We start from the raw sequence: 22,625 nt of genomic DNA on the forward strand, positions 1-22,625 counted from the left end.
CCTTTCAAACCTGCTGCTGGATGATAATGATGATCTCTCATTTGCATTTTAAAAACTACAATTTCAACTTGAAATATAGAAAATAATTGTTTCAACATAGGTAATGAGCTCGCCAAGTTTTATGTTGATATCTGTCAGTTTAAATGTTTCCTGTACGTCATCATTTCCAACTAAAGTAATGGATGCAGTTTTAGAATGCACATCTGTAAAGACTGTTTGTCAAAATCAGTTTTGAGCGAGACGTCTCCTCCTCACTTCAATGCACCAAACTTGCAGATTTAAACATTTGAGCAAAACTTTTCCTTTTTATAAACTGTTCACAATACTGTCTATTCCCCTTTAAACATGTCAAACCTTTATGGATCCGTCCTGTCAGTAGCACAGCTTCGTCCTTCATTTTGCTGACCCGTTTGTTTCTTCTCTCCATCCAGGTTCTAGATCCCAACATGGACCTGCGAACAGTTAAACATTTTATCTGGAAGAGCGGCGGGGACTTGACGCTTCACTATAGGCAGAAGTCCACGTGAAAGTCCTACTTTTTAAAAAACCAGAACTCTTTGTCATTTGCCAATCACCACCACCCACCTCTGACATGTAGTCCCCTAAAACCCCGTCGTGTGGTCGAGAGTCGCAGAATCAATGAGAACCCAGTGAAAATTTTTGTGAGGAGGTGGCTCGTGGTGTATCATAGGGAACTGAGCAGAACAGGCCGGCGGCGCAGCCAACAGCAGACACCTGGGAGATCAGTGGTCCATACTGTTGTCTTCTTCTTTTTTTTCTTTTTTTACAGTTTCAAGAACGGACTCTGTTTCCTCCAGGTCTCCACTTTTTTTTTTTTTTTTTTAAAGATCTTTGACTGCTGTTTATTTTTTCTTCCCTCCCCTCTTGATTGGCATTTTATTTTGAAGCGACTGAAGTTCGTGTTTGTGTCTGAGTGTGTGTGTGTGCACATGGATGTAGTAGACTGTTTGTTCTAGTACATTCCAGAAACTGTCCTCGCTCTACAAACACTCTGCACCTGTCTCGTAGGAGCACACTTGGTCTCTTCCGGGTAGCGTCACAGGCCCCTCAAATCGAAACCCTCGTCCGTTCTGTTGTCCACATCTTAACTTGAACATCTAATTATCGCAGAGCTTGAACCTCGTCGACAGAAGCACTTGTATTTGTCTTTCATTTTTTAGCTGTGCTGTTCTCAATGGAATGAATGTTTAAATTTTTTTTGTAAATACGTGTACAACTTTTTTTTCATTTTTTTTTGATTTAAATGACTTTGCAGCAGTTTTATTTTGTTCTTGTACAGTTTACTTAAAAAAAACAACAACCAACAGTTATTTTTCCAAATCCCTACCTAGAGCACATTCATGGTCCATGGAGGTTATTTGACTCGGATGTTATAAAAATTTGCATTTTGTCGTATTCACTGCAACCCAGAAGTCGCAGTTTAGTCTGAAAAATGTTAGTAGTCGTCCAAGTCATCTTAGCAATCGGGGGAAAATTATATATAAGGTATATATCTTTAACAATAACTCATGCTTACATGCTCTGTGTTTGGCTCATGAGCAGTGACTTTGATGACAGTGAGGGCTGTTCCTAATGTATATTTCATTTAGATTCAATAGGAAGTTCAGTATAACTTGAAGGGGAGAATATATGAACATTCAACCACTGTGGGAAACTCACCAAAGTGAAATAAACGCTAACATCTATTTCTCTCTTGGTGTGCCACCAAGCAGCAGAACAAAACATCTTTTCATTGTAAATTCTCTGGAGTTGATTTTTTTATTTTTTTTGCCATGCCGAGTGTGTGTAACGCCATAGTGGGGAGGGGGAGGGGGAGGGGAGGCATCGAGTGAGCACTAATTGGCCAAAAGCAGGATAATTAGGCCATAACTCTGCAATATCCCTTGTTGTAATAATTTGTGAAATATGTATATTTTAGGCATTAAAAGAAATAAATTGGAATGGTTTAACAGAGACAGATTTACGGGGATCATACGTGGATGTTGTAAACGTGTTCAGCTGATGAGTGTGGAATAAGAAAAACAAGGGACGAGTCTTTTTTTTGGTTTTTTTTTTTAAAGTCAAGTGATTGTTTAACCATCGAAGATTCACCCATTTCACATTCATCAAAAGACTCTGCACTCATTCCTAATAAAACATACAATCCATTGATAAAATATCTGCAAAAATACTTTTCATTATTTTTTACACACGAGCACCTACGTTGACGATAAAAAAAACATTAAAGACACCCCCTAGAAAGAACGACCGCTACTCAGCCAGAGTCTCGCTATGTTACCCAACGCTTCTCCTCTATTGGATTCACATCACTATCGGCTCGCGAGCGGCTAGTGTTGCATAGATCACAGAAATTACAAAGGGGAAGATCATGGTGAGGAGACACGGGGATGTAAATCTAACCATACAGCAGTAAAAGGATCACGGTCTAAATAAAAACAGTGTTTAAAACATGCTCGACAAATCTGGTGTAAAAAGACCTTTTAAACTCAGCACAAGTGGACAAACGTTTCCCTCATTCCACAAAAAAAAAGCCCTTTAAAAATCCAATGCAGGGGATATAAACGACTGTAAAAGTGCCCTGCGTTTCATAATTAATGGAGTAATTATCGTTTAAATAATGACGTAAAACTGCACCGCTGCGACGACCGTGACAGCTTTAAACTGCCAACAGCCGAGTAGTTTCAAAACCTCTGGTAGTGTTCTGGGTACGAAGGTGCAAATTAAAGTATTTATCTTTGGAAGTGTTCAAGTATGTATCACATTAGTGTACCAGAAACAACCTGTAATTACCCGTAAAATCTAATTTAGCAAGAACATGATGACCTTTTTGGCTCACGATTAATCAGTAACTGTGAATTCTCGCATGTAAAGTGAACCAGATGTTACTACAGCGCCGCCTGGAAGTGTTTTTCTTCTTCCATGTCAACGCTGTAACTAGTCCCTGTAGTGTAACTAGTCTGATAATGCAAGATAACGTGAGACGGAGCACGTCTTCCCTCCCGTCTCGCCTATGTAGTGATTGTCAGCTTCACTTGTTGTACTTCCTGAATGGCCTGATGCAAGCTTACTCAAAATGTGAATCCTGCACTTCCTCCTCTGGATCTTCTTCATCGTGGTCACACTGGTGAGCCTCCTCTACAGGCTCTGCCGACTCCTCCGCCGACCCCTGAGCCTCCTCGACGGCTTGAGGGAGAGAATATTCTGCAGCCGACTCGTCAGCAGCTGGGGATGGGATGAGATCAATGGGAGATGGGTCGGGGAGGTCTTCAGCTGGAGGGTCAAGAGACTCTACAGGAAGTGACGTGTCACCCGGAGGTGGACTTTGGCTATTGCTAGACTCAATGTGGAAGCTTTGCAGGTCTGAGGACTCGGCGAGCAGGTCGGATGGTTCGGCTGGTGGGTCGCCTGAATCAGACAGAGTCTCAGTGGGAGCGAGGGTCGAGGTGAGGTCCAGGGCTGCCAGGGAGCTCAGCTCTTGTGGCTCAGTCTGGTCTGATGATGAGAGCAGGACGCTGTCCTCCAGCTCCTCTGCACAACAGGACATCAGATACAGTCAGGATTAACGGCAGAGAGAACTGCATGAACACACAACTTATTTCTTTTTGCCTGATCAATGAACTCGTTCGTATTCCTCAGGTGTCAAGTACTGCAGTTTGCCAAAGCTGCCAGATGATGCGTCCTTTGACGTTTATGCTACCTGTGTCGATACTGGACGCTGACATAAGGAGATTGGTTGGGGTGGAGGAGTGTAAGTCGGAGGACCTTCACTCAAGAGACTGAGGCCTGGGTTTCATGTCAGATGTGTTTTTTGTCTTTAAATGTGAGCCTAGTTTTCACTCCCTGTTCGGTTCAGTTTCGGCACCAAAACTACTTTCTGAATTTTAGGAAAAGATCATGTTTTCAGTTAAAATGCATGAGTATAAATACAAGTTAGTGGTGGCAGTAAACAGTGACACATTAACTGGACTAATGGAGTCACTGCGACAGTATTTGTGGACATCAGCAGCAAAGGGAACAAGTAGCTTTGTTGTGTAGATCAGGTACAACAATTATTTGATATCAAACCGCTGTGAAGAGATTTTAAATTGTTCTTTTCGGCAATTCATTTTTAAATTAGGAACCTAGTGTTCACTTTTTTTCTTCTTTTAGTTATTCAGTGAACACAATCAGGAGATAATAACCGGTTTCATCAGGATACTAAAAACATCAACTGGATTTCATTCATTTGATCAATTAATTGATAACTAATAACAGGGCAGATTATCAGTTAAGGCAGGACCCTGGACCCTGCTGGGAAGTGCTACCACGTCAACTCACCAACACCAGATAATTCGCTGTCCTTCTCTTCGTGCATAGCCAGTGACGTGTTGGTCATGTCGATGGAGGACATGGACAGATCCAGCCTGTCCACCAAATCTGCAGGATCGGGGCTCATCGCTGCCACTTCAGAATCAGAAAACCCTAAAAAAAAATAAAAAAAACACAAGATTTTCATGAACACAGTGAGACACTGAGGAGACCACGGCCTTCGTCCTATAAAACTACTGGAAACAGTGTCTGAACTGACCGGGGTCCATGACTCTCTGGATGGGTGGAGGTAACGGAGCCTCCTCCAGGGTGACCTGCTCCAGGTCTAACAAGTCTTCACTCTGGCTTGAAGCTGCCATCAGAGGGGTCTGGAAGCAAACACAAGATAGATGGTGAACATCTCCAGCTTCTCAAATGATAGAATTTGCTTTGTTTTGTTTGTTTTCCATGTAACTGTCAATTTGAAGTGAACTTTTGAAAATGTTGCAAGAAATAAAAGAAATGCAGATGTGACTTGTTTGAGATGCTTTGGAGGGAAAACACGAGGCTGCATAGTGTCTGCACGACAGGCTACATTACAAATAGTTGGAACAAACAAAGTAGTAGAAGCCCAAAAATACCCAAAACTGATGTTTGTAAATGGCTAAAAAAAAAAAAAAGAAGAAGAAACAAACAAAACTTTGGCCACTGATGACAGAAAAATAGCGACAAGTCTTCAGGAGTTGTTTTCATTCCAGACAGTTGTAATCATTCTTTCATGTCAGCTGGTACTGGACATGTATCACGCTGTCTGGACATGACGTCAGCGAAAGAAGCAGAAAAGAAGAAATTAACGTTGTATTTGGGCTAACAGAGCTGCTAATGTTACTTGTTTGGGCTAACATGCGGCTAATTTAACTTGTTTGAGGAGTTCCAGGCCCGTGAAGTCCAGAGAGGAGGCTCCAGATTTATCACTTTAATGGACTTTTTCCATCATTTCTGAGCCTCAGAACTTCATCAGTACACCAGATAGACACATGAGGAAGAACACATCTGAGTTCTGGTAGAAACTGACACCAGATCAGTTCTACATCCATCCAGGTGTCACAACCTACAGATCAAATATGGACTTCAAGGGCCTGGAACTCTGGAAATATTCACAGTCTGAATGCTTTCAGAGGGGGAAACTTTTACCAGATTTGGATCATTCAAGAAGGAATGACCCACATTGCTTCTCTTGGTACGAAAATATTTGTTCGGTGAAGGTTCAGCACAGAAACGTGAATAAAAAAGTGTGCAGAGTCTAAAAAACCCCCCCAAAAAACGCAAGAAGCAGAAACAGCTGATTGAGTTAAATGTTGGGTAAATCAGAACTCATTCAGAAAAGATGTTTCCGTCTCCTGTGATGTGTATTAACTCCTCTAAAAGAAGTCAAAAACCACCAAGTGTAAAAACTTCTTGGCAAACCTGAGGACGTCAATGCCATTTCTGTTACCTTTATCTACAGCGATACTTTGTAATGTGCGTATAATACACGATACGGGAACACAGCTACTAATTGAAACCTTTACCTCCGTGTATCCATGTGTGGGCAGCTCTGGAGAAGGTTCCTCCTCTGGGACCGGGGTGGGAGGCTTCACGGGCGATACTTCCAGGTTTGCAGGGATTCGGTGCAGGTAGCCATAACCGATGCCGCAACCCAAACTAAGAACAAACATTTCAGTCGGTGTGAGTTCAGTTATAATAATAATAATAATACATTTTATTTATAAAGCGCTTTTCCAAAGACGCTGCACAGTGAATAAAAACAACATGCAAAAAAAAAACAACAGCAGGAAGCAAAAAGCATTGAGTGCATTTAAAAGCAAGGAGTTCCAGAGGGTGGGGGGCAGCGTCAGAGAAAGCTCTGTCCCCCCTGGTTCAGTGCTTGGTGTCAGGTGGTGTGGAGAGGTGGGCATCAGAAGATCGGAGGTTACGAGAGGGGGTGTAGTGGTGGAGCGGGCTGGTGAAGTAGGAGCAGGCTGGTTGTGGAGGGCTTTGTGGGTGAGGAGGAGGATTTTAAAAAGGCTCTTTGATGGGGAGCCAGTGTAGGTTTGGAGACTAATGATTGACAGTTTGCACATTATAAGACATTAATTCATGCTGTACAACTTGTAACAGCACAGACGTCCAGTAAGGAGTTTGTCTACCACTAGCAGGTTTAACAGGATTAGTTTGATAGAAAAGAATCCATCTGCATGTACCTTTCTCTTTATGTGGCTTTTAACTCAAGCCAAAAGAGTGGCGTTAGTTGTCTAATAATAAAATGTTAACACCAGTGGAGGAAGAATGTTCCAAATGCAAAGTAAAATGAAGGACAGGTATGAACCCATTGGAGGTTAAATGTATTGGTATGAACAGTGTTTGTGTTGTTCTGTACCTGCCCTCTCCTCCCCACGCTCCGTTGGGTGTCACCACCACCTCTCTGCAGACATCTGTTTGTGTGTTGTACACCAGCAGCTTCAGGGGTTTCCCTTCATGGGCTTCAATCAGCGAGAAGAAGTCTTCAGACTGCAAATAAGAAACTTTGAATTAACTACAGCCTTTTTTTTCTAAGATATTTTTTGGCCTCTTTCGGCTTTATTAGATAGGACAGAGAGAGAGACAGGAAAGTGGGGTACAACAATGGAGGAAGGACCTGCAGCAAAGGGTCGTGAGCAGGACTTGAACCCATGACCACTGCATTGGGGACTATAGCCCCATACATGGGACGCCAGCTCAACCAGGTGAGCTATGGTGGCGCCCTAAATTAACTACAGACTTTTAAATAGTTATTCCCTCATGCACGAGTAATACACTAAATATGATCAAGTATTGAACAAAACATGTAATGAACTCGGGGATTTTAAAACAAGTCTTACATCTTGCAACACCTGGTCTGCTCCAACAATGTAGTCACTGTGAGGCTGAAGTCCTGCCAGAGCAGCCGGCGAACTGGGCTCCACGTCCTACGAGAGAGAGAGGCTTCATGAAACAAGTCTGATATCACGCACAAGCCAATCGGTTTTCATCGTTCCTCCACGATGCTACTCACCAGCACGTGCCAAACGTTCTCATTGGCTCCTTGGTAGCTGCAGAAGCGAACACTGGCCCCCAGCAGACCCTGACCTCCCCACATGTTGCTGGGCACCACCTCCAGCTCGCGGACCCTTGTGGTCTTGGTGCTGTACACCTCCATCTTCACCGGTTTCTCCATGTTAGCTTTCAGGAGCTCCTTTAACAGGTCGTTTTCCTCATTCTGGCAAACAGTAACGAAAAGAGCTTAAAATGTTTTAAATCTAGTAATAACTCATGTGTTAACTTTCTGTTTTCACATTCCTTCACAGTTTACTTATGACCAATTGATGGTTGATGACTAGTAAATTCTCATTATGTGATTATCAGTAAACTTACGAGTCTTTTGTAGTCAAGAGACAGAATGAAGTCAAAGAAGGGCTGCAGTCCGGCACCTTCTGCAGGAGAATTTGGCTGCACCTGTCAAAAACAACACAAGAAACATGATATAACTTATGAAGCACCATCTTTGCATACAGTTATGCTACATTATCTGGAAAAATAAAATAATTGCCAGCACATCTGTAGAGGATCTAAATCACAGCTCTTTGCACTTACTACCAGTTGTTATTATGAATTCACTTCCACATATTTGCTTAATAGTTTAGTCTCCAGGGGCTGTGTAACTTAAAAATTAACCATTTTGACTGACAAAAAGTCCAAAACTCAAAGCAGAGAGAAGCAGGAAATCTTGAACCACTGAATGTTTGATCTCTCATGATCGATTTATCAGGCAATTGACTAATCATTTCAGCACCAATCCAATTTAATCAAGCACACACTTGTTCGAAATCTTGCTACAGCATGACAACGTTGAAGTGAAGTGATTCATCGACGTTTAGTGAACCTTCATCTCTTTAAAATAGTCCTCTTTCCGAGAATTATTTAGTCTCGATATGACTACAGATTCACGTTTAGAACTGCAGAAGCTTAGTGGACTCGGTGCTGCTGCAAGACTTTCCTCCAGGCAACTTACAAGCTGCAATTCAAGCGAATTTCTCACGAATTCAGTGAATAAACTCATTTCTCTGTCGCATACCACTGTCCAGTAGAGACAGCGGGTACACAGTGCCACCTCATCAGGTCTTACCGGCGGGTCTGCCGTGACCACTGAGCTAGCCGTCGGTTAGCATTCACTAACATGTCATGATAAGCTGCTGAACACGCTGTTCCACTTTCAAAACAAGCGGACTAAATTCAGAAGTCTTACCCCGTGGACATGGTATCCATACGTCCCTCCCTCGGATGCCTCTGAGCTCTGAGATAAACCCATTTCTGCCGGGAACACTTAAATATTATTGTTATAACAAAATAACCGCTCAGAATTATCACGGTTGACACATCGCAGCCATCTTGTCTGAAGCCCAAAACAATCGAGCATCGCTGCCGTCGAGCAGGGACACGGACGCATGCGCACACCTCTTTGCTAGCAAAATTTATATTAATAATCATTTTATAATCTATAATATTTGCACAACTATTGAATATTTTAAATGTGAAATATTTTAATAATTATTTTGTTGTTATTTTTAAATGGTTTAAGAGCTGCTTCGTGTTTTTCTGCCAGTATTATATAAAGAAGCTGCGCTAATGAGGCTACTGCTAACAACATCCATGACATCTATGCAGAAATATGCGCTATTTCGTGTACTGAAAAAAAGCTTTTTCATAGCAGATAATTTTGACTTGCCCTGACAAAGAAAGCCTGCCCTTTATCAAAAACAACTGCATCTATTTATGTGATCCAGCTCTTGGGTCTTGCTATTGCTAATGCAGACTAGCTGTCATACTTTAAGTCATCATTATTGTGATAAAGTACTCTAGTACTTTATCCATAATGAAAAATAAAAACAATCTGCTGCACTGTTATATTGAATTTTTGCTAGAACATCAAGTTCCTCATACAGTGCAATTAACATATTATTATAACTTAGGACTGCAAGTAACAATTACTTCCATTCTCAATTAATCTGTTGATTATTTTCTAATCGATTGGTTGGCCTATTAAATGTCAGAAAAAGGGGGAAACTGCAAAACAAATGTCTTATTTGTTCACACTGCAAACATGTTAAGATTACTGTCATAGAGGGGTAGCAGGACCCAGAAATATTCTAATATATTATTATTGTGATGGCTCACTGGTGAAAAAACAAAAAAAGTAAAAAGCTTTTCAAATGTACACATTCCAGCTATTAACACTTACCTGTCAAACACACTATGTTTGTTTTGGGCCAGTCTTTCAATTCTAATGAAATCACATCATCAGACATACCTACACTAGAACAAGTCAGATACTAGAGATTGAAACGAATAATACTTGTGTATAATAACAGAAGCCAAAAGAAAACTTTGAGATCTACTTCCCAGCTCAGCCATCAGAGGATCATGAGCCACTTTCATGAAATTATTATCATACAGCCACTGAATGTAAAGCAAATAAAGCTTTACTCATGTTCCAACTACTTCATGTCTTCCCAGTCTCTCTAAGAATCAATATTTGATATTCATCCATCCATTATCTATACACCGCTTAATCCTCACTAGGGTCATGGGGGGCTAGAGTCTATCCCAGCTGACTCAGGGTGAAGGCAGGTTCACCTGGACAGGTAACCAGTCTATCACAGGGCTACACTTAGAGACAGACAACCAAGAACACTCACATTTACACCTACGGACAATTTACAATCACCAATTAACCTCAACATGCTTTTGGACTGTGGGAGGAAGTCGGAGAACCCGGAGAGAACCCACGCTGCAAGGGGAGAACATGCAAACTCCACGCAGAAAGATCCCGGGTGTCCTCACTGGGACGCGAACCGGCGATCTTGCTGCGAGGCGACGGTGCTAGCCATCGTTCCACCTTGCAGCCCAATTACCAAACGAATATGAAACCAGTGATTAAATAAATAAAAAAAGTTTTATTTTGTTACTCCAACACAGAGATATTCTAAACATACTGTTAAGCACATAAGAGATAATCCACAGCGAACCTGGCAGTCAATATAAATCCTTCACAACCTGGAGGCTGGAGTTAAAGTGGATTAACCTGCTTACATGTCGTTACCTTCCAGCAGAATACAGGTGTTTTTATTGATATCTTTCAACAATATGCTCTAGAAATGGTAACTCTGCATTGGCTCTTCCTTTACTTGACTTTGGATAACATGACATTTAAAACCGACATGACATTTTATACCCTCCATCCATCAGATTAAAACATTGTCATGAGGAAAAAAAGAATTAAATAGCACGTCAGAGATCATTGTTTAGGTTTAGTAAATAAAAAACAAGACATATATTAATTACTCAAGTGTGGTTTCTCTGAAAGAAAGGCAAATCATTTTTAGGCAATAGAAAAAATATCCAGCTAGACAAAAATATGTTATCAATCATTCATTGTACACTGAATTATTATTACAAATACATAAAAGCAGTGCTCTTTACATCGTATTCTCTCACACAGCTTCTCTTTATATCACAAGGATTCCTTAAATCAGCTATAAAAAGCTGGATATCTGCTCTGTGCTCGGGTCAGTCAGGCCGATCAGGGACTCCAGGAGGTGGGTGCTCGACTCGTACTGTGGCAGATTAACAGAGCTGCACAGCTGCAAGTGGCGGAAACTGTCTGGGTGTCTGTGTCCTTTGAAAGAGCTGTGCAGTGGTCCAGACGGGTAGTCGCTGTCGAAGAACTCCAGGTCGGAGTCGGAGGAGAGACTCAGGTCCATGTATCCGCCTAAAGAATAGTCCACGGTGGGGGAGGGGGTGTTGGGGAAGCCCTCAAGAGAGCCATCTTCGAAGATGTCTCTGGCTTGATTTGCATTTTCATCAAGGTAATCTGTGACTGAGGTCCTGCTGATATTGTCAGTGAGTGTGTTGGCTGTACGTGGTCCCACACTGTCAGTAGTTGTGCTGTGAGTTGCCGAGCTGTTGCTGTGAAGCGTCAGTGGTTCTGTGTGCCTCAGCTGGCTGCACGAAGAAGAGCAGTTATCATTTTCACAGAGACTAAGAGCACAGGTCAAGCCTCCATCAACTTCAGGGAGATTTGGACTCCCGCTGAGGCATCCTCCAGACTCAGAGTCAGAGGAGGAACAGGAGGATTCAGTCATGTCGCTGCTGCAGCTGTTCTCCTCGACCACCAACCGCTCTGGGATGAAATGGAATGAGGGAGTGGTGGGCATGGTGACAGGAAGGCCGTCCTCCTCCAAGGTAAACCCAAATGGACAGCTCTTGTCCTGTGCACTCTGCTCCAGGTGCATCTCATCCTGCTCCTCATACTCCTGAAGCTCCTCTGGAAGTCCCGTCTGCTCCTCCGTGCTGAGCGTTTCATCTTGCAGTCGCCTCTCCAGTTCGAGTCTCATGACCGTGTGGATGTAATGTGTCTGAACACGCCTAGAGTCGAACTCGATGCGTCCCTGAGTGTTTCCACAGCTGTCCTTGGTGCAGCCGCATGGGAAGTTGAAGCGGTCCACCTGTGTGGCAAAGAGAGTCAGGGGAGAAAATGAGAATCTACACAGAAACAGGTACGAGTGCCGACAACAGGGTCTGAATTTAAGAATTACTGAAAGACAACTGAAATGTGTTTCTGGTTGATAAATAAAAAGGAACTCCACAAAATACCAGTGAATGTTCACCAGTTCCACCAAACAGGCTCTTGATTAGCTGCTTGTTACAGCAATACACATGGAAATGGGGATGCACATTCATGTAGGTTATACAGAAAGAACCTTTAATTATAGAGCATCGAATTCTACCTCATGACAGCCTGTTAAAATATTCAGGACAATAAGTCGAGAAATTGTTCAAATAAGCAGACAGGAATGTCACTTTTTGGCAAACTGAAAAGATTAGCTAAAAGTAATAATAGTAATGTGGATATCTGTGTGTTACAGTAAATAAACTGTATAGTCACGTCTCAATTGTTGGAGAAAGTTTCCCACAGTACAAACTGGGTCATGCTGCAAACCACAAAGCATCAAATGTAAATGTTACTTCCCTCCCTCAACATGTGACTGATGCATATAAGATGTAAATCACCTCGAACTACAGTTTCACATTTAAAAATGTCCAAATTTTAGATGTTGAAAATAAAACATTAAATCCCTGAAAGGTGTGCTAGAGTAACTTAAAGCCATGTTCAAATGTGTTCATACCCTCCCGTTAAAAAAGGAAAAGAACAGCTGTCACTGAAATCAGCTGAAATTGACAAAAGTAATAATAAATAAAACTTTTATGACAATCATGACATTGCTTTTGAATTGTGGTTCAACGGAAATATATATATTTTTTAAAAACAAGCATGATGGGACCCATAAACTAATATTTAGTTGAACAACCCTTTGAGCCAATCACTGCCATCAGGTGCTTTCTGTAACTCTCAGTCAGACTTCTGCACCTGTTGACAGGTGTTCTGATTTCACTGCTCATCAGCAAAGTGCTCTAATTTGTCCGGGACTGTTTTTTTTCATGTATTTTTTAAATTATTCTTTTCAAACACAATTCAAAAGCATCGTCTTATTTCACAAAATTATAATTTAGCAAATTTTTTATTTATTATTACTTTTTCCAGTTTCTAGTTATTTGAGTGACTATTGTGAATTTTGCCTTTTCTTTAGTGGAGGGGGATGAATACATCTGAGGACGACGGTATCATGGCCAGATTAACTTTATACAAGTGTGGTACCTGGCACTTGATGCCTGCCAGACTACATGCGCAGGTCTCTGGTTCACAGAAGCCCTGACAGTCACATCCACAGGCCTCTCTGGAGAGTCTCAAGTCGTGAAGCTGCCTCTTCTCCTCCCTGTCCACGTGCTTCACCCCTGCTGCCTGCAGGAGAGCTTGTCGCTGTTTGGAGGAGAACGGCTGCAGGAAACCTCGATCGTCCAGCTCAGCGTCACCAACATGGATGTCAGCGTCGCTATCTGGGACTTGATCCACAGTGAGCCTGTCCGCCTCTCGCTGGTCGATGGCCCCACTGATGAGCAACTGGAATCAACACAACAGCTGAAGTAAGAGGACTGACACGCAGAGGAGCAGTGAGAAGCAGAATAAACCAAGCGCACTTACTTTGTGTTTCAGCGCCTCCAGCCGTTCCTCTCTCAGCCTTTCTCTGAGCTTCTCTCTGCGTCTGTGCCGTTGTTCCAGCGCATGCTCTGCCACCGTGTACCTGTGGAGGGCGCTGTGCCTCCTCACCATGCCCAGCGTGGCACCTCCACGGCTGGGCACGCTGGTGAAGCCTTGGCAGCGCTGGAAGCTGAACACAGTCACCTGGTCGAAGCGCACGTTGCTCTGCACACTTGCAAGCTTTGGCCTCTTGAGGATGGACTGGACTGGTTGTGAAAAAGAAACACGAAAAAACATAAGTCCAGTTGTAAAGTGAGCATCAGGTGCTTTAAGACAACAACAACATACTGTAAAACATAAGCATGTGGGTCAGAGCAGTTGGGTTCTAGATGTGTATTTATAAAGAAGAATTCCACATGACAATAACCTTTTTACTAATTGAAAGAATGCTTCAAACGAGCAGACTAAAACATTTAAATTTCCTTATTTAAACAGTAGAAATCTAACAAAAGGTTCCAGTATTTAATCTTTTCATTTCAAGTTATTCTGGGCCTTAATGTTTACGAGATGTTTTTGTAACTTTAAGGTTTATTTCTCAACATTAAATTCGTCACTCAGGTATAAACAAACATCCTGAAGTGCTATTTTCAACATTTTCAAATTGCAACTACCAGAAAAGTGACATTATGTCATGGCAATGTCTTGTTTGCACTCCTAAATGTCTTAAATCTGAACCCTTCATGTTACAGGTAAGTTTGAAAGGCATGTTTTCTTTTTTTTTTTTAATGTCCAAAATTGAACCATTTATTAGTGGCACAAACTGTAAAAACAGGAAGAATCATCAGATCTCAACTTTCAGTCCTGGTAACCTCTGGGGATTTTGTTGTACATGTTGACTTTAGTTTATTCTGTTTTATTTATAAGTAATCAACAATCTTTTTTTTTTATGATTTATGTCATTATAAGTATGTCATACTGCACTAAAGACATTTCTGAGTACTCTTTACTTCGAGCCATTGTTCCTCTGTTTCCATAGAAGAGCAGGACTTTAGCTTGCAGTGAAAAATGAGCCCACAGTAAATAAAAGCGTGACAGGAACAAAATATGCAACCAGAAACTGTTTGGAGTTCAAAGGGTTCAAACAGAAATGTTCACACTTTCCCAGAAGTGCTCCTCCTCGCTGAAAGTCTGAGTTTGAAGTTTCACAAATACACACAAAGGGCTATTTTGATGTACACAGGGAGTGCTTTAGTCCTACTTTAACCTGAAGCACATTTCCTAGAAGTCATTCCTGGTGCCTGACCTCTGCCGCAGGCTTTGCAGGTCTCTGCATGGCCACTAGAGGACACACCACAGGTGCCGCACTACAGTTGCTAGGGTCAATAGTTGAACATACATGTGCAAAGGAAATACCAAGAAAGGGGGTCTCCTGCAACAATGGACAGATCAGCAGCACAGAGAGGGAGAGAGAAGTAAACCAGCGTCTGCCTGCTGTCACTTCGAGGTTCACCAGACTGTAATTAGACTGTTTAGTTTGGAATATCCATCAAATTACCGTTTGGTTGTAACAGTTTGGCTTCAACAAATTGTCTGACCTTCACAAATAACTGAGGCTGAGCTCTGGTTGCAAAAGTCAGTAAACAAGTGCGACCAGCTGACTAAGCTCGTCTCAGCTGCTTTGTTTGTCTGAACTCTTCCACAGTGACTCTATTAAGCCTGGTGCTTATAGTAGAGACCGTGTTTGTCCTGCTGACGAGATTACTGTAAAGTTTCTGAAAACATCCCTCTAACTCTCTGTTTGTTTGCATACGAGAGTCTAAAACTGTGTGTCTGTCTCTCTTTCAGCCTTTTTTTTTTTTTCCCCCCTCCGCTGCTGCTGGACTTTTGGCTGTCCTGGGACCTTTCACTCTGCTCTGGCTGTCAGAGCCTCATTCCAGATATTCTGGATCTTTACCCTCTGGGACATTCTGCTTCTCCTCTTCTCTCACATTCTCTCATGTGCATGTTTTTCTCTCTCTCCTTATGCTTCCTTTACACACATATATGGTGCACTTCAGTTTTGCCTTCTTGTGTGGTGGTGTAGTTCGGTTCTCTTTCCAGGTATCTCAACATCCTGCAGATCTGCTCCTCATTTATTTATACAACAGTTCAATCGCTCTGCCAGCGTATTGCTTATGTAATAAATTTATGGGTTTCTAGCGCAATAACTACACTGTAATAATCAGCATTCGTACTGATGCAGCTGTGACCTCTAGTGTTACATTTAAACATTTTTCATTTATTTACTCTATTTATTATTTTAGTTTTTCGCTGTATTTTACACGATACAATGACAATGTTTTCTGGAGCGGTGGTTAGCACCGTTGCCTCGCAGCTAGAGGGTCGCCGGTTCGCGTCCCAGTGAGGAGACCCGGGATGTTTCTGCGTGGAGTCTCCCCGTGCAGCATGGGTTCTCTCTGGGTTCTCCGGCTTCCTCCCACAAGGTCCAAAAACATGTTGAGGTTAATTGGTGATTCTAAATTGTCCGTAGGTGTGAATGTGAGTGTGCTTGGTTGTCTGTCTCTAAGTGTAGTGTATAGATAATGGATGGATGGACAGACAGATGGATGACAAGGTTTTCTATTCTGGTGCTCCTCCTGGGGTTCCTTTTTTACCCTTTTAAGATTATTTGGGGGTTGTTTTCCTTACAGCTCAGAATGTATATCTTGTGATGGGATGTGCAACTTTGTGATATTGAAATAAACACATTCAACACGACCTGTTTAAGGAGCCCCTGCTATTTTAAACTGATTCGACAACTTCCTATTGCTTAGGCAAATGATCTTCTGCACAACTGAACACACAGGCAAGTCATTCTTTGTGTTTATATTATCTGGAACTAGCCTGAGGTTAGCGTTTTCATATCAGTTGGTCATAACTGTGCTGCTGCTGCTGCTGCTGCTGCACAGTGATAAGAGACACTCCTATAAAACACTGATGGGAAAACGGGCAGATAAGGAAGAGGTCTGCATTATGTGAAAGAAGCAGGGGGATAAAACGGTGGTTTGAGTGACTTACTGGGCAAACTGGTGGGTGAAGAAGGGCTGTGAGGTGTGAAATCTTGGTTCTCGGACGAGCTGCCCTCCCCGTCGGACTCCCACTCGGAGGAGGCAGGGGAGGAGAGGGAGGACGGAGGGGAGGGGGAGGAGGAGGAGTAGCCGGGATTTTCATCTACCTCTGCGAACTTTCTCTTAAGGATGCCCCTCATTGTTTGGCTGTGGTGGCTGAGATACATTCTGTGTGAAAAGAAAGGAAAGAACACCAGTTTAATTAACTAAGACACTATAAATTCTCAGATCGATAACCTGAAAGGGGAAAGTCATGGGATGTATGGCTTTATCTAAAGAGCAGAACTTCTAACCCAAGAACATAAGATGATAATTAATACTGTATGAAGTGTCCCCACATCTGTTAAAGACAACAAATGTACGCTGCACCTTTTGAAAATGACAGCTGAGAGTTCTTTACTGTGGAAAGCTGCTCCCGCTGCTGGTCGAGCCGGTTTCAAGCCACAAATTTGTTTAGGCTAATTACATCTTGATAGCGATTATCCAACAAACTGATGTTCCACAAGTGTACGAATGTGAACTGAAATCCTGCTCTCGCTTACAACCAGCTGAGAACTTGAGAGAGTTTAAAAGAAAAAAAAAAAAAAATCAACAGCTCTTCTTCTTCTTTTCCCCGCAGAGTAATTAACATTCCAATGATTCCTTGAGTTTTTTTGTGAAGAATACGTGGAAACGGGCCGTCCAATGGGTGTAGGCTAAGGGCCGGGGGTGTAGTGGTTCAAGTGGGAGCTATTTCTGGATATGAACATGGAAAATAAATCCCAACATGAATAATTCGAGGGTTACAAACCTTGGCAAGAGTTTACAAAACTCCTGAGGAATGCTGAAAAGGAGTGTGGTGTCAAGTTGTGGTTAAAATACAAGCTGCTAAGCACAGCATGTTCCAAAAATGAAGTTATACAGCGGGAACGTCCGATTTATTGCTTAATTAGGGGTTACTTTATGTTCACTAAATATTTTATCAGTTATTTGATTTATAGGCTTGGACCACTGATGCCCTAAAACTGTGAAAACACGCAGAATGATTTCCTTAAAACCAAAGTTGTAATGTTTAACAACAATCCCAAACCCAAAAATATTCAGTTTTATATCACAGAAGTCAAGCTAAACCAGGAAATCTTCCCAACTGAAGCAAGAGTTGAACAGTTTTTTTTTTTAATTTTTGCTTAAATAAATTCAGATTATTGAATTATCAGGACTGTGGCCAATCAGTTTTGTATGCATTTGTTTTATCTCCAGTTTCGTTTGGGTGTTTTATGAGGAGTAATCATGACAGAACTCATTCATTTGCAATCTGAAAACATCTTGTGTTCTTCATTTCCAACACTTGGAAGCCTTAAACCTGAGCATGCTGTAAACATAGGCTTGTCACAATTATTACATAACTGGCTGATAGCAGGACGTTCAGCGGACCACTTTACATAACCATTCACCTGTTTTAAAAAAGCACAGCTGAATGAAACTAACAAATATGTCAGGTTTTGTTTTCCAACATTTGTGCTCCATTCTTCTTCTGCTGTGGTTTAACTGCATCAATTGTTTATCCTGAGAAGCTGATCAACTTCTAATATTTACATAATTAGACATTTAAACCAAATGGAAAGGAGAGTCCAATAACTTGTCAGATTTTCAGCAGAAATCCAAGACGAACAGATGCGTAAAATCAACAGAAAGAGACACTTAAATCACTAAACACAATTATTTGTGAGACAATTAATCATCAACTGAAATGCCACGATCGTGACAGCCTTGTGTAAACACCATTATGATCCAGCAGCACCTGACTGAACTTTCTGTCCAGTCCCCAGAGAGAGAAGGGGAGGAAACGTTTAACAAACACGAGCCACTGAAACAGTTCAGCATTTGCATGCACCAAGTAAAACATTGACATATCTTCTTGTCGGAAAAGAAGCAGATATAAAGCGCTGAGCAGCTCTGTGCACACTGACTGGCTGGACTCTGCCACTGGCCTGCACTAACACGCAGTCAATCAGAGTCCACAACACAAGGGGCTTCTGATTGTCTGCGGTAAGCAAATACCTTAAACCAGTGAGGCTGAGTGTGTGTGTGTGCAGCCGGAGAGAGCAACTTCCTGGATCCATCAGCAAATAAGAGGTGAAACAAGAGACAGCTCAGCTTCTAGTGCTATTACACTGTTTACACAGTACAGCCCTCTGCCACACAGGAATAAGTAAAAGAATGCCTCTCCTCTGAAAAACATCTGCATGCCTGTTTCCTAAAATAAAAAAAGAGAGTATTTCTAATTAATACTGCAGTGCAGTATTATTATAGCTGCCTCTTGTCCCAATTACATCACATGTATTACATTTAATATCTGACAGGGTAGAAAGACTTCACTGTACATCGAGGTATCCGCTGAGACCACATCAATAATTTAAAGGTTCAAAGCAGCAGCAGCAGCAGCAGCAGCAGCACAGTGCACGTGCGCGTTCACGTGAAGCAAGAGGGGGACTATACTGTATTAATGCACAGCAGTAATTAGGAATACACTGTAGAAAATGGTGGTATTTAAAAGTATTTTTTTGAAAAATGTAGTGCTATTTTATAGGCATTCCCGGTTTTGTAAAATTATTAGAAAAATCACAGAGAAAAACTATTAATTTACCGGCTAACTGTAAGAACAGAGTTAATTCCTGTAAATTATATCCACATTAAAAAATCTGTATTTAAATCATTAATAAATTTTAAATATACTAAAAAATGTCAATATTTTGCAGACATTTGCCAGAAAAAAATGTATATCAGGAACTGAAAAATTGCGTAAAAAAACAAAAATTACCTAGTATTTTACAGATTTTTTCCCCATTTTGTTAAATTACACAATATCTACTAAAATCATTTGAAAAATCTAATTTTCATGCTGACAGTCAAAAAAGAAAAACTATAAAAACAAAGGTCAAAACTGTAAATAATGTCCACATTAAAAAAAAAAGAAAAAAAGTACAAATAGTGAGTTGCTCTTTTACAATGTGTGACCATAAAACTACACAACTTTCACTGTATTATAATTGGCTTTTAAAAAAAATTTATTTTCCCACATATTTAGCATTATTTTAATTTAAAAAAAATGTATATATTTTTTAATTAAAAAGGAAAAATTAGCTGGTATTTTACAGATTTCCCCCGTTCTAGTAAACTACAGATAAAGTCTAGAAAATAATAGTGATATATATGCTGACAGTAAATTAATTTTTTTTTGAAGTGTAAATAATGTCCACATGAAAAAACCCTTTTGACAAATAGTACTCTTTTTCTTTTACAGTGTGTGACTGTAAAATTGCACCCTTTAATTTTTTTTAATAATAATTCATTTAAACATACAATTATTTTGCAAATATTTGCCAATATTTTTTGTATTATTATTTTCATTTTCTAGTAGTTTTATATTATTCTGGGGTGGTCAAACAGCAGAAACAAACTACTATAAGTTAGTAATAATTTCACTATTGTGTGCAGTCACACTTTAAATCCCTGCAGGAATGTTACGCGGATGTCACACGGGCTTTTCATTGGAGCAGTGCGGCACTGCTTTCCTGTTTGCCATAATAACAGTCATTAGGCAGCTGACCTCTTCACCTCTGGCGGAGGGAGACACACACACACTCACGACGGTCATGTCAGCCACAATGACAACACTGTTCCCCGCTTTCTTTACAGCACAGACACAGTTAAAACCGGAGCAAACTTCCCCTGCTGCTCACACCGCGGAGTCGTCCAAGTTTTCTCAAACGTTAAACTACTTTTAAGCTGCGTGTCAGTGTGAATTTCACACATTAGCATCTCCGTAATTAGCCCCATTTCACCGACACGTACGTAATTCAACGTAAAGCGAAGTGATACAAGTAAAACGCGCTAAACATGACTGACAGTGACCCAGACAGTGGTTGTTTTAATGAGTTACTCACCAAGAAGTAAAAGGCAGCATGCTGACGACAAAAATGGGGCTGAAATTGACACGAAGTTACGGGTCTTGTCGTCTCTCCAGCCAGCTGAGCATTGTGTGTCCGCCTGTGTTTATGTGCAGCTACACAGTAGTACCAGTGTGAACATGAGAGGACTGGCTGGGAGCTGCCGAAGACACGAAGCCGAGCGACAAGATAGTTCACAACCCGGAACTGAGCCGTTTTACTGCACATGCGCACACTGGTCCTGCTAGCTAGCTAATCTTCGAAAAAGTCTGATATAAACTAACATTATCATAGCTGTGTAATACTTAGCTTCGTGAAACATCGACAATGTGTTTATGTAAGCGATTTAAACAACTATGACGCTTTTACATCTCTTTTAACCGTTTTATAATTAGAGGAGCCTGCCGTAAGAGGAAAAAAACAACAAAATTGAAACACGCCAGCATAAGAATGAAGCCATTTTCAACTTTTACCCTCAACTGAAGCCTCTCAAAGCATTCACCGGCGCTCAAGCACCAAGTTTAATGCCATTTTTAGCATTTTAATCGCAGAGAAATGCCCAACAAAGCTGTACGCACGTTGCAGGGATCGCTCTTGCGTCGCTTCGGTCCTCTCTGGGCTCCCCTGTCTGTCCTGACGCAGACGGTGACACACGCAGAGGCGGGAGACGCTCATGACTCTCACTGCTGCCCACAGATTCCTGTCTGCTGCCTTCACACTGCGCTGTTACCACCAGTGATGTGCTGCTAAATGAATGACCTTTAAACCCTCCAGCTGGTGATTGTTGTCAGAAAAAGCAATCAGACACATTTATGAACGAGTTGGGACACGTGTGCAGTCTTGGAGAATGTAAACTGGGCCTTCCTCCCCCCCGTGTAATTTATAACCAATTAAACAAAGGAATCTCAGTGGAGAACCCTATAGAAAATTAAAATTAATTCTGTCACTGAAATCCTGTCTGTTTGCTCTTTTGTGTCTGTGTAAATTACCTTCAGGCCTCTTGTAAAAAAAGAAAAAAAAAAGGTGATCAGACACCTATTAAAGGTGACACATGCTCCTTGGAATTCATGTTATTTTACTGTAATATGACTCCTGTTCTTTTGTCATTTCTCGGTAGTGGTGATCGTACTGAGACACTCCTAAACTCCAGGAAACTCCCTGCAGTGCAGAGGGGCTGAAAGATGCACAGGATTATGGATTTGGTCGTAAAGCCCCCAGCTGTAAAGAAGAAATCCTCCTCCTTGCTTCCATGCTATGCTTCTTATAAACAGATGTTGCCTTACATTAAAGTCTATCTACACACATACTCAACTTGAACCCTCCAGACTGATTTAATTTTTTTTATCAGTAAGAAACTAGTGAGTGAGGAAAAAGTAAACTGACTGGATTAACATTCCAGTGTCTCTGCTTTTAAAGATAATCACAGGCTACTCTGCGTCCCCGACTGGGAGGAAAATGAAGCTCACGGCTCAGGGAGGCAGACAAACAGAGCGTCAGATTAACAGATGGACAGACAGATGAACGGAAAGACGGACAAGCCCAAAATACTTTGACCCTTTCCACGCAACGGTTAGAGAAGTCAAAGAAAAACTAATGCCTAAATATCTGTTTGGTCCAGATTCTGCGGCCAGAGGAGGGACGGCTCGTTTCGACCTCACTGGAAGTGTGTTGCGAGAATGTGACCCACTTTTACTGGGGTCACTGTAGCGCATTGCATGTGTGCTTCTCCTCTGCTGACCTGCGTGGGGAGTAAACACCAGGGATGACAAGTGTGGATTAAAACAGTGAAACAGCACATAAATAACAAGGATTGACCTTTTATTAAAAACGGATCTGAGCCTGTATGTGTGATATACGGTGGATTTTACAGCCTGAAGGTGCATCCAGTCTGTGTATCCTCCCGTGTCCAGATCTTGCTGTGACTTACTCATAACGCATGATCAAAGTGCTACGTGAGGCTTCGCGGCTATTTATAGTACAATCACACTGCCTGGACAAAAATACATTTGTGCAATACAGTTGGAGTTTCCTGTTCCTTTTGCAGGCTCTTACCGAGCACAGTGTGACTTGGTTGCATGCGGTGCCTTAAATGTGTCAGCCTTTTTCAGGACACACTAAGTGCAGCGC

At 41.6% G+C, this 22,625-nt stretch overlaps 2 protein-coding genes across 2 annotated transcripts; both read right to left on the reverse strand.

The window, feature by feature from the left end:
* Positions 1-779: 779 nt before the first annotated feature.
* gorasp1a (golgi reassembly stacking protein 1a) lies at positions 780-8,750 on the reverse strand. The gene is made up of 9 exons (XM_008285976.1): positions 8,612-8,750; positions 7,741-7,821; positions 7,382-7,585; positions 7,209-7,295; positions 6,728-6,858; positions 5,880-6,012; positions 4,589-4,697; positions 4,339-4,482; positions 780-3,549 (listed from the first exon to the last, which is right to left on the reverse strand). The coding sequence occupies exons 1-9, from the start codon at positions 8,672-8,674 to the stop codon at positions 3,086-3,088; spliced, it is 1,416 nt and encodes a 471-aa protein (XP_008284198.1). The 5' UTR covers positions 8,675-8,750; the 3' UTR covers positions 780-3,085.
* Positions 8,751-10,299: 1,549 nt separating this feature from the next.
* Positions 10,300-20,833, reverse strand: LOC103360282 (cysteine/serine-rich nuclear protein 2-like). Its single transcript, XM_008285977.1, has 5 exons — positions 20,496-20,833; positions 16,520-16,737; positions 13,466-13,728; positions 13,082-13,384; positions 10,300-11,870 (listed from the first exon to the last, which is right to left on the reverse strand). The coding sequence occupies exons 2-5, from the start codon at positions 16,734-16,736 to the stop codon at positions 10,899-10,901; spliced, it is 1,755 nt and encodes a 584-aa protein (XP_008284199.1). The 5' UTR covers position 16,737; positions 20,496-20,833; the 3' UTR covers positions 10,300-10,898.
* Between the last annotated feature and the right edge of the window lie 1,792 nt (positions 20,834-22,625).

This window comes from Stegastes partitus, unplaced genomic scaffold, assembly GCF_000690725.1.
Source record: "Stegastes partitus isolate 25-593 unplaced genomic scaffold, Stegastes_partitus-1.0.2 Scaffold425, whole genome shotgun sequence".
Taxonomy (NCBI): domain Eukaryota; kingdom Metazoa; phylum Chordata; class Actinopteri; family Pomacentridae; genus Stegastes; species Stegastes partitus.